Source organism: Enoplosus armatus, chromosome 1 (genome assembly GCF_043641665.1).
Source record: "Enoplosus armatus isolate fEnoArm2 chromosome 1, fEnoArm2.hap1, whole genome shotgun sequence".
NCBI lineage: Eukaryota > Metazoa > Chordata > Actinopteri > Centrarchiformes > Enoplosidae > Enoplosus > Enoplosus armatus.
This window is the reverse complement of record NC_092180.1, coordinates 21,194,343-21,207,308: the sequence shown is the minus strand read 5'-3', so window position 1 is coordinate 21,207,308 and position 12,966 is coordinate 21,194,343. Positions and strand designations below refer to the sequence as shown.

At 40.4% G+C, this 12,966-nt stretch overlaps 1 protein-coding gene across 1 annotated transcript in view; it reads right to left on the bottom strand.

The window, feature by feature from the left end:
* The window catches only part of LOC139285829 (protein unc-13 homolog C), a 91,534-nt gene extending 84,726 nt beyond the window's left edge, over positions 1 to 6,808 (bottom strand). The window contains exons 1-2 of the mRNA XM_070906498.1: positions 4,106 to 6,808; positions 2,731 to 3,973 (exon numbers count right to left, since the gene is read on the bottom strand). Of these exons, the coding sequence (XP_070762599.1) occupies positions 2,731 to 3,973; positions 4,106 to 6,805 (3,943 nt within the window). The 5' untranslated portion in view covers positions 6,806 to 6,808. The remainder of the gene's footprint in view (positions 1 to 2,730; positions 3,974 to 4,105) is intronic.
* Positions 6,809 to 12,966: the final 6,158 nt, after the last annotated feature.

Here is a 12,966-nt window from a genome sequence, read left to right as displayed (position 1 = left end):
GTGTTTCTATCAACTCAAGAGAATGTGTAAAATGTCAGGTAGTTGGTGGTAATGCAACATTCAAGGATTGCTTAAAACAGGGTAGAGTTCTTTAATGGCCAATGGCACTGGCCAGAACATTGACACATTTTATGGTCAATTTGGATGGAAGCCTTTCTTTTGTTTATAGTTGTTTATAGTTACTCATGCCTGACATTTCTTCTCCTCATTTCAGCCTGTCTCAAAATGTTTTTGCACTGTTGGGTAAAGTGAAAACTAACAATGGCTATGACATCTGGATTCATATGTCACTGTTGACAGAACCAGGAAACACTATAGAAAAATATAGAAACACTATAGAATGCAGAATATAGTGTATAGAATATAGACAAGGCCACTAACTGACTTATAGAAAGATGAAGAGAAGAGCCAAAAGACATCGGACAGTGAGGACAATTGGTCACACATTTTCATTTGGAGTCATATGCCTGGAGTCTACTGCATGCCTAACCTCGCACATGCACAATTCAAGAATGAGAGCTGAGTCAGTCAATGACTGAGATAGACTCTTAACTCGTCTGTTAGACCAGCAAGAAAAATGTATAAGAATCAAAATGGACAATCAAAGTCAATGAATAGCAATAACTTTCCGTACAGAAATGCCAAATATATAGATATAGATAAGATATAAAGGGATTTAGATTTATGCTGCCATACATACATTATCCACTAGAGAGAACTGACAAGTTTGTTTTTCAACTGTATAAGGTAGTTTGTATTGGTTAAAGAACTGTGACCAATTCAGCCATGCTTGTTTACGGTATGTGTGATGTTAAAAACAAATGCAGGCCCATATTATACCAAATGTTTTAAACTCTCAAATATCAATATTGGAATTAGCCTAAAACATCCAGTATTGATTGGGCCTTCATTTCAACAAGATTTCTTGGTGCATCCCTTCTGCCTATATTCTCACTGTGTTGACATGTATAAGTGAATTTAATTGAATCATTTAAATGTTAGTGTGTATAAGCCTACGGTGAGAATTTTGATTATAATGTATAGTGTACTGTCTTTCTATCTTGCCTACTAATACCTCACATGAGCTGCACTTTGTTGGTCTTCAAATCATGGTAGGCATGGTCACATACAACCATGTGACAGAGAAGGAATCTCTCCTAATTTAAGAGTTTCAGTAAATAACAGTATTGAAGTTATTCTCCGCAGGGTGTTTGCTGAATGTGGCCACTGAAAAGGTTTGTGCACACATCTGTCACACAGTCTTGCAGTCGTCAGGTGTAGCCTGTATTCCCTGTACTACAGTACCTAACTCACCATTACTGTAGTACCACAGTTGCAGCTACATATGTAGGTCAAGCGCTTTTTCATTTTAAGTAAGGGTGGAAATTCCCTGGTCTCTTTTTTCATTCCAGTTGAAAGACTACTTTTCCTTCAATGAATCAACCTTAACCATTTATTCACCAGTGTTGATTTTAAATTGCAGTTTTTTTAAGTAAGCCTTGGCCTATCAGCTATACAGCATTTAGATTCAAGGTAACTACTGCAGTCAGAAAGGTAAAGGTATGATACAAAAAGACAAATGACAGTATTGGGATAATATTCTGATACATGTAGAGAATAAAATATCTGTAGTGCAAACATTAGTCACATACATTCTCAGTGGTAGGTCAATATGTACAGACTTTGTGTTCACACTTGTTTTAACTGTCTGCCACCGCAATGACACCCAATAACAGACTGTAGTCTTGTTTTTATTCATTGTGAAGAATTGATGGTAGTTTTGGAGGCCGACCCTATTGTAGCTTTAAAGGTCTATTAAATTTTAATGATAAATGATATACCTCCAGAAAACATGTTTGGCAGTCTTATCCCTTGAGCCATAGTCCACTACAAGAGAATCGAGTACTGTGCCATGGGAATACAAATACAAAGTCAATGCCACCAGTAACACTGCCATCCACCTTCGGAGAGAGTTTTTCAACTCAAAATAGATTACCAATTCAAAGAGACATCCTTTGAATGGATCAAAGTCTGAGGTTCCCATAAATCCAAAGATATTAAACCACAAAGTTTCAAGTCTTGGCCTTGTCTCCACCATATAAATCAGACAGAATTCAGACTTCCACTAAGAACACAGAGGACCCAATGGATGTTTATGATTAACAGACCATACCAATGTTTTTGTATGTTTTAGCTCAGTAACTAAAAATTGTGCACTCTACATTACTTCCCACCATTTTACAAATCTTACTATAACTTCATAGAATGAATTTTCCTCCTCGTAGGCAGCCTTAGGTTAATATAAAGTATGAAGTAAACTCTGAGAAACCCGAAGCTTTTTAGGGATGCTCCAACATCTGAGACTTGAGAGTTGATGGCTGTATCTTCTCAGTGCAACACATGACATTGTAAATTCTTGTTGCCCTTTCCCTGATGTCCATGTTTGTTGTTTGTCTTTTTTTGACAAATCAAAAATGCATCAACAAAACCGAGTTGTCAAAACAGTTGCAGCTAAGATGTAGGCTATTTATGTTAAGTAGTTAGTTGTAGTTGTAGTTAATGTGCTGTAACACAAAACCACTGATCTAGGTCTTCTAAGTCCCACATGCTTGTTTTTGACAACTGCTTACTGTTACAGTTATGACCTGCTATGTATTGCCAATGTAAAGCCTTGTACAGTACAAAATCAAAGTGACATTATGACCAACAAAAAGGAATGAAGAGTCGTACCCCCTGCCAGGATCTGCTGCTCTAGCTCCGCCATCTGTTTCCTGTAGGCCCTCAGTGCTGCCTCCTTGAATGTGGGTCGAATGCGTTTCTTGGGTGGGGCCTCTGTGGGCTTCTCCTCTGGAACATTTTTGTTTTCATCCTCCTGCTGATGCTCCACTTTTTCAGACACCTCAGCGGACTCCTCTATTATCTCCTCTATCTCCTCTAACTCCTCATCACCCTCTTCCATCTCCTCTGTCACATCATTGTCCTCGGTCTCATCCGGTTCCTCTACATCTACATACTCCACCATTGCATCATATTCAGCAGTGTCCTCAGTGAGTTGGGTTTCATAGTCCTCACTGTACTCTTCATCATACTGCTCATCCAAACTGCAATCATACTCCAGAACACGTGCCTCTTTACTTGCCTCATCATCCACTGTGGCTTCAAAATCTTGAGAGGCCTCAAAATCCTGAGAGGCATCATTGTCCTGAGAGGCCTCAATGTCATCAGACACATCATAGTCCTGAGAAGTCTCATACTCCGGTGCAGGCTCCTCTGTCTCCTCTGTCTCATTAGCATTAGTTCTGTTCTCCAAGTTAGCTAGTACCTGCTCCATCACTTCAACATAGTGGGTCTCACTGTCCACTTGTTGTTCCCCAGCTTCTGCCTCTGCACCTGTTTGCTCTTCCTCTGACTTGTAGAAGACAGGCTCTGTACTGACATCTGAGTCTATTGTAGTAGTAGAGTTATTTGCAGTGGAGGTGGACAGGGTGCGGAAACGCCCCATGAATGAGGAAGAGGAGTTGGTGGGCTCCTCAGGAGGAGCAGGGGTTTGAGAGCCAGACTTCCAAACAACCTCCAGAGCTGACTTAGCCCTCTGCAGTGTAGAGCCAAAGCCAAAACCAAAGGACTTCTCACTGAGATCTATGCTAAGCCTACTGCTCCAAGACTTGGGAACCTCCTCAACCTTCTCTGTTCGAATCTCACTTTGACTGCGGTACATAGTTGAAGACTTATTCTGGGTCTGGTGAAAGCTATGATTGATATCCAGTTCAGGGAATTTTTCTTTAGGAAGTGTTTTAGAGGTTTCCTTAGGGGCATCTTTAGAGGCTACTTTAACTGGTCCTTTAGGGGCTTCTGTTGGGGCGGCTTGAGGGGTCTCTTTGGGGGGCACCTTAGGACTCTCTTTAGGGGCTACCTGTGGGACTTCTTTTGGTGGAATTTTAGAAACTTCTTTAGTGGGTACTTTACAAGTCTCCTTAGATTCTACTTTAGGCATCTCTTTTGGGACCTCTCTTGGGGGTAGTTTTGCAGCCTCTTTGGTAACCTCTTTAGCCGCAACTTTCAGACCTTCTTTAGATGCAACTTGTGGAGGTTCTTTAGCAATGACTTTAGGGGACTCTTTAGGGGATTCCTTAGGGGACACTTTAGGGGTTGAGATAGGGCTCTCAATAGGGGTTATTTTAGGGCTCTCTTTAGGTGACTCTTTGGGACTTTCTCTAGGAGTCATTGTTGGGCTATCTTTTGGGGTCACTCTAGGAGTGACTTTTGCAGCCTCACTAGAAGTTACCTTAGATGTCACTTTAGATACTTCTTTAACAGTAGGCTTTGTAACATCTTTAGGTGTGAGTTTAGGACTGTCTTTAGGGAGGGCTTGAGAGGATTCTTTAGCTGCTGATTTCTGAATATCTTTAGATGACTCTTTAGGAGCTACTTTAGAGGTCACTTTCGGTGAAACCTTAGCAGATACCTTTGGGCTTTCCTTTGGCAATATCCTGGTGGTTTCCTCTTTAGGAGCCAATTTAGTTTGTTTATGTGTCACTTTAGCAGTTGCTTTAGGGGCGTCTTTAGATGATACTTTCGTGCTTTCTTTTGTGGTCACCTTACATCCCTCTTTAGACTGCCGGGCAGATGTCTTGATGACAGACTCCCGGTCTGTGATGGGAGGTATAATGTGGGTGGTTATAGGTGGTAGGGAAGGCTCTCTGTCAAGCATCATGAATTCCTCATCTCCTTCAAATTGTAAATCAACCTCCTGACATTTAGTGATGTTTTCTGGAAAACCAGGAATGGTTGATGGGTCAAAGGGACTGCTAACCTCTATGGATGCTTCTAAGCCAGAGTCAGCACCCTGCTCCAGATGATGCCAGTCTTTCCAGGGTGATAGGTCACCTTGCAGAGAGACCTGGGATCCACTGTAGTGGCTTCTATCCCCAGACATACAGACAAGTCCATTGCTCACCCCACTGTCAATAGTTTCTGTAGTCTCAACCTCATTGTGTTCATAGGTTTGACTCTCATGGCTGAGTGGGTGACTAGGACTAGCATACCAGGAGGAAGCCATGTCTTCTTGTTTTCTCTGCCACAGTTCCTGATCTGAGGAGGACAGCAGGGAGCAGCCATTTGCCCGAGTAAAGTACTGACTCTCTGAAAAGTCTTCTGAGTATGACTGGCAAAGTTTTGAGCAGTCAGACTCAGAGCGGCTGAGTTTAGGGGTGGAGTAGTCACTCTGGGAAAGCCAACCAGGGGTCAAATCAGAGTAGTAAGCCTTTGCATGCTTGTCTGGGTCATAGTAAGAGTCATCAGCATAGTGAACTGCACCCGAGTAGCCTGCTTCCTCTCCTGACCGGCTATGGTCATGGGATCGCCTCTTCTCTGATTTGCTCTTGTGAACAGGCTTCGAAATCACCATTGCATATTTATTTCTGCTTAATTCATCTAACTCTTTATCACTGTCCATTGAGTCCCAGTCATCACTCTCCACTACTTTATCCTTTCCTGAGACCTTTATATCCATGCTTTCATAAGTTTGTGAGGAAGACATTGTTTTGTCTTTTCTGTCCTTTCCATCATGGGTTAAGCTATCTGTAGTGACTGTAATGCCTGTTCCTTTAAGTTTATAGCATTTTTTCAAGACTACATCCCTATCCTGGGGTGTTGCAAAAATAACAATAATAGGGCGGGGTTTTGCATTAGAACATTCTCTTTGTTGCCCTAACCTATGAGCAAGCTCAATTTTAATTGTTTTATGGGCATCAATGAAACCCATTTTGTCTTTTAGTATTTTATATATTAGACTCTCTGTTTTCTCTGACTTATCTTCAGGAACATTGAGGAATCGCAAGGTTGAATTATTGGCCTGGTGGCTAATTTGTTTTATGTAGTCATGAATGTCACGTGTCTCCCTTCTTGACTGGACAAATCCTGAGCGAAGCTGCTCAATCTCACTCTGAACTACTTCCACACTGCTGGAGATCTCATCAATGGAGCTTTTTAGGGCATTTACATGGCCACGCAACTCAGACAGTTCTGTCTCTATCTGGCTGATCCCCTGAAGCTCCTTAAAGATCATCTCCATGACATCCTGGGTCTGACTAATGCAACCTGTGGAGGAGGAGCCAGGCTCTAGGGTCGAGCTCTTTTGCTGCCGCCCAGCACGGTCCAAGGACTTGCTCCGGATGCCCAGGGTTTTCCTCCAATTGCTCACCTCTGAGTCTGAAGAGACACATTCCTGACTCTTTTTCCATTTTCTTAACTTGCGTAGAGCCCCCAGCCTGAGTGTGTGTAGACTGGAGCGTTCCACTCGTTCACCCTCAGAACTGCCATCAGAGGGAGCCAAACTGATGAGGCTCTTTCTGTTTCGTCTTACTGGCATAGTGTGTGATTTATGCTCATCCAGTCTCCTCACAGGTTTTGTCTCACTCAGGGAGTCAGAGTAACTACTATCAATCGAAAGAACCTCAGGAAAGATACTTTCATTATTATTCAAAAAAAGAGAGTTTTTCGGGAGTCCATTTGCAATAGCTACACGGTAACTGAAAGTGGGTGACAGGGATGAGCAGTCGTTCTTTCCGTCGTCTTCTTCAAGCGATATGTTACGTGCCGAAGAGCATTTGGAAATCTTTTTAACTGTAGTCTTCAGTGTGGTAGAGAGAGTTAGATTGTGTGCTTGCAAATCAGTGGTCAATTTGGGCTCTTTATTTTCGCTTCTCTCTTTCTTCTTTATTGGGTTTGCCAATTTCTTTGTAAACATTCCTTTGCAAATCTTTATAATGTAGGATGATATAGTCTTTATTAGGGCAGAAACCATGGATGGCAATCCTGTGGACTGTTTTTTATCATCTAGCGAAAGAAGCTGGCTGAGAATACAGCTGTGGTGAGCCAAGCACAATCAGCCTGTGCTTGACAGTGGGTGCCCAGCTCACAATCACTAAAACCACAGCCTGTGTAGAGACTCACTAATACTTTTAAATCCAGTGGCCTTCCTCCAGAAAAAGGACATCTCTCTGAAAGACAAAAAAGAGAATATTTACTTTACAATTTGGTTGCAGATTCCCAGATCACACAAGCAGAAAGAACCTTTATTGAGTTATTGCTTTGTAATTATAGAGACAGTGGACAATATGTTAAAACTTTAATATGCATAATGTCAAAATTCTCAATCTCCAAACATATTATACAAAGATGATGACAATTCTGATGCAGACAAAACAGACCATTCATTTGAACATTCAAAGGACAATTTTTCGATTTTATTATTTAATTTTATGTATTATTAACAATTATCTGTGAATGGCTTTACAGCAAATGCCACAGAGCATCCTAGTCACCCATCCTACTTAGACTTCACTTAAACTGTATGCCAGAGGTGCTGACGAAGATAGAGAAGAAAAGACAAAGAGAGAGAATGAAAGTATAGGCCTACTGCGTGTGCTTGTGTGTGTGTGTGTGCGTGGGAGTCTGGGGTGAGGGGTAATCAATTGCATGTGTAAATGACTATGTGTGCATTCATGTATGTTTGTGTGTAAATCAAGGTCAATAGACCCACTAGCTACATTGATGTATCCAGCTTCTACAGCAGGAGAGAGCCAATTATTCTAATTGCTTCAGTGCTACAATACTCTTGTCAGTGTCTGTGAAACACAGGAAGCACCAAACTATACCGTCATTATTCTAAAACAGTGTGTTCATCATAAATAAATATATAGCTTGATGAAAAATGCTGAGGCAAAAAAATCTGGATCATATTTGATGGGGCTGGAATTTTCAACACATCAATTTTCTAAAATCAGATACAAACACAAGACAAAATCTGATTGTTTGCTATTTCCCATATATTCATGATAATGATGACGATGATGCAGATGTTTTCACTAATTAAAATTATGAAGTTAATGACCTATGTTGTCATACATTTAATGTCCCACTTAGTTGAATTAGAATGGTTCAGCACCTGAACCATTCAGGTATCGTAATGCACATGTGCAGCAGACTATATAGTTACAAAGAGGACAAAATGGCCATCTTTGGCTTGTGAAAAAGAGGCTTTATAAGAGACTTCTTGAGTCAAGCTGCATAGTGTTAAACCTTCAACAGCTTGGAGTGGTTCTGAGAGGTGTGTGTTTTCTATAGAGTGGAACTGGCCAACTGAGTCGAAAGAGGGATGTTTGTTGTGCAGAGGATCTGACAGCTGCTCCACATTAGTTCTGGGGTTTAGAGCTTGATGTGTCTACCGTCTCATGACCACAGAGAGATGCTCACTCCAAATGAGCTGTGAAACACAGCATCACAGTTAGCTTTTATTGCTGGGCTCTGAAGAAGGACCAAGCATTAGCAAATAGAGCTTAAGATTAGGTTGTCAGCACAGTTGTGTTTCTGCCAGTAATGTCTGTGCAAGGAAACCCAATTTTATTATATGTAATATTGAAAGGTTTTGTGCACTAGTACCAATCTCAATGGATGAGTCTACTAACTGCAGCTAATAAAGTACTGTCATTCCAATGTAAATTACAGAATCCTAGAGAATTGTATACTCCCAAACTGTCATGGTATAGTCACAGGTCAGTATGGTCTTGAGTTGTGAAAATACAAAAAAAGTAGCATCAAATCAGATTTGTCATTACAGAAATGGAATGGCAACAGAACGACGTAAAGAAGGACTACAATATAGTTTATGGTATAAGGAGGTTCATGACTCAGCTCTCTTGTAGACTGGCCTAAAGCCAAGAGCAGCCTTTTGCAACTGATGGGTCACGACCCAAAACTGTCCCTCCATAAATAAATCACATCAGATATTGTTAAAATATGTCCTGACATTGTACTGACATTTTTAGCTCTCATATGAAATTCAAACTTCTATCTGCATGCAATTAGTGAGAGTTGCCACAGCACAATCACAGTCAACTTGTGTTAATCAGTGAGCAGCTGAGGGTTAAGTGCCTTGCTCAAGGGCACCTATTGTTGTTAGGGTAGGAGAGTGATGGCTTATTCACTCACTTCCAAGGGAATAAGCCATTTCTATCTTACACTCATTTTTTTGGCAATGGTATGGTATCCCAATAAAAATATAATTCCTCGAGGAATTTGCAATTCTCTTGAATATTTAAAGCCACTGCACATATCCACACGTGTGTTTGCACGTATGTTACCAGATTAGACCTCTCCTCAGGACTGTGTGGGCGTGGACAGACTACACTTGACATCTCCCTCATTCTCTTGTTAGTTTTGTTGCATCTGTTATGGTGGGAAAACTCACACTGTTATCATTCTTATTAGTAGCCTACGTAGACTTTGGTGACATCATTTAATTCCCAGCATAGCTCTGCCCAACTTTAACCTGAGCAAAGGTCTAATCAGCCAGAGTAATTGGAAACACTCATGTAGGTGCGCACTGCTTTGCTGATTGATAAGCCTTGTGACTATAGAGAGTTTCAGCAGGATGAACTAAGACAAGACAATTAATATTATGCTGTTGTGAGAGGCACCATTTAATTATAATTGGAAAACAAGTCTTTACTTCTAATCAGTCAATCTGAAATTAGTGACTTCTTTTCCCATTCAGTAATTTCTAATACGGTAGCTTGTAGAAGGAAATACCAAAAATGACTGTATCATAAATTAATATATTTATTATCTACGCACTTGAATAACACAATATAATGAGCAGAATTGAATGTGGGTATGAAATAAGCATTAGACGGAAATCATGAGTGGAATGTAGTGAATTAAAATGAAAAGAAAAATGAAAGGAATATATCTCTAAATTATAAATGAGTTAAATATTTGGGTGACACCAATAGCAATTGGAAGAATACGGTGGATGATAACAACAACTGCCAACCTTTCTTAGCCAAAGAGAGAAAATAATGCATTAAGCCCAACTTTGGCGTCAAACTCTACTGTCTCCTTCAATGTTATATGGAGCGGAGATCTTGGTGTTCGCCTTTGCAAGACAGTGGTTGAGGTCATGTCAAGCAGGGCTAGCTGGATTGTTTGTCAGGGCTAAGATGAAGCATTTGTTGCTCAGCTCTTGGGTTAGCGATGCTGGGTCTTCCCCAGATTTGACTGCTCTTACTGTATGATCAAACAAACTTAGCATAGCAGGGGTTGTTGTCCCTGGGTGAGCACAGGCAGTCTCTTTAAATTGCAGAAATATGCTGCTTATATACAGCTGAAGTTATTTCCCTCTGTGGTTGTGTTAGGCAGAGTGCTGGATGCTGACCAGATATGGAAAACAATACTCGAATATAACCAAATTATCTGTTACACTTTGCAAATTCAAGGTACAAAAGTGGTTAGAAAAGAAAAACACATTTAAACAAAGCAAAAATATGAATCCAATATTGAGAAAAATACGTCACAGCTTAAACAGGATGTAGGGAAACTTTGAGTGAAGCTCATGGTTTTGTTGTGGTTTAAAAAAGGAAGGAAAAGGGCATTTTACATTAATATTAAAAACAAAAAAATAAAAAATATGTATGTATTTGGTGTGGTTTGTTGATATCAGATCTTTGTGGAACCAGTCTTTAATGGATGTTACTTTTTTATGAATATTATTATTGAAGAATTGGGTTGAAAACAGTGCACATGGCTCAGTTTTCAAGTTCATACTAATTATTTTACTCTTTCTTGATATTGCAAATCCAAAATACTACAATTATTTTTTGAGTCAAATGTCCATTTGTGGTAAATATCGGATTTGTGTCGTTTTGGACACAGCTTCATAGTCCAGGTGCAAGGGATGAACAGACAGAAACGTATTGCTGAGAATGTGACTTGTGTAGAGTTCATAGTCCATTTAGTCCACATTCTGTTTTCTATTCATGATTCTGTTCATTACATAAAAACAAATCTTGCCCCAAGGAAGTAAGTTGTGCATAACATTTCACATACTACTTTCTCAGTCCATATTATGTAAAATTGATAGCCCATTTTAGAAAGTATATTTAACCAACATGAATGTTTTCTAAAGCTGCATTTTGTTGAATGACTCAACCATTATGGACCCTTATCATAATGCAATACAAATACATGCAATAAAAAATACACCTAACAATGACTGCTGGTTAATTCTTACCAATTATCTTAATGCATTTGTGATACAATTTTTGTAAAGTAGGCTACTTAATGTATTAAATTGAGCTCCAGCCACAAACATGGCTGACAGCGTCTGGGATATGCCGCTGTTTACTGTAGCATTGACTGGAACATCACTTATATAAAGCACTGTGCTACACTGTGGCTGCACTCTGTCTGGACAAATCACGCTAAAAGAGTCCTAGTGTTTAATGAGTGTTGATTACCAATTAGGGAGCTGCCTTTCTCCTTACAGAGCCATCCTGACATCTGCATGTTAAGGTTTGACAAATGAAGCATTCACCCTCTTCCAGAGCTAGAGTTGATACGCAAATGACTGGATAATACCCACGAGGTATCGCCTGTATCGTCCCATTAGAGCGTAATGATGCAAGAATTAGGAGAAAAGGATGACAGATAACTAGATCACCTTATCCCACTCGTGTGTGTTTGATCAATTTGACCACAGAACGTGCAAAGAAATGGCTCTGTGAGCCGACTCAGCAGCAAATGGGTTACCATTTATTCTGAGCCAGCATGCCAAGCACATGTGCGAATGAGATTACATGTTGGGTTATCTCAATCTACAGCATCTCCGCTATTTTCATCCTCGCTTTGTAGCATAATATAAACAGATTTAGTGTACTAGAACCCATTCTGTGGCACCTACCTAGAGATAAGTGGACAGTGGCTATTGGTTATTTATAATAGGATGAGTCATAAACAATTTATGTAAGTAGCATGTGCTCACACACACATCATCTGCTCAGTATAAAATAAGGCCCTGTCTGGAACATACACTCCCTTCATTTATAGGTCGCTATTATCGAGTTTACTATGTCATATGACTTGGCTACATAATGTAATTGGGTTTCAAATATAAACACGACGTGTTCAAGCATGTTGTATGTTCAATAGGCCTGTGAAACACACATGAATCTATAGGATTTTTGTGATTTTTGTTTTTCTATCGTCATATGTTGCTTGTTCCACCCTTTACAATTCAGAGGCTATGTGCCTTTGAGCCCGAGACTGAACCTCCAAATGCACCACTGTCTTTGTAGGTAACTTACTCACCAGCTACATGTCTAGTATGTTGTAAAAAAAAAAAAAAAGCATCTTCTCTAAACGACTTGCTTGGACAGTTAAGAGCGTCTAAAAAAAAAAAAAAAAGTTGCCTGCAACTGTGACAAAAAAAACAACAAATCTGGGATTTCCTGTGGTCCTGAGGTAGAGCCCCTCCCATCTGTGAGTCAGACTGGAGAAACCTCCAGAGAAAGGGGGAGCACCTCAGCCACACCCACTCCCTATGCTCTGAGGCACTGCTACCCCAGGCCCTGCATTAATGTCCAGGGACCTATTTCCCCCCTTTCTTCCTAATGCATCTGATTAGCAGAGCACTCTAAAACACTCCATTTCTCACAGCCAGTACAATCTCTGCCACTCTCCTTTAATGAAAATGAGTGTCAGTTGGAGGCATGCTAACCTATTTCTCACATTAGTACAATCTGCTCTTTTCTCCTATGAAAACGCAAGTATGCCAATTTGAGGTTATTATGCTGCAAGCAATTAGACTACATGCTGTGAAGTGCTGTTCATTCTCTTATCATTCTGGTTGAGACTGAGGAATGTTTTGTGCAAACCTTTAGAAGCGGATGCATGTAGATGAGAGAGATGCTCATGTGTTACGTCATGTCTCCAGAACACCATGATTATGGATTATGGCCGAGTGTGGATTAGTGTACATGTGGGTGTGTGCATGCCTGTGCATCTGTGTGTGTCTGCAGCCGTGCGTGTACACACACGTGCGCCATGCATGCCTCCGTGCATGATTGCTTTTAAGCATGCATTTGCTGCTCTGAGAGAAGAGCGAACCATACCAGTGGGGGATGAGCA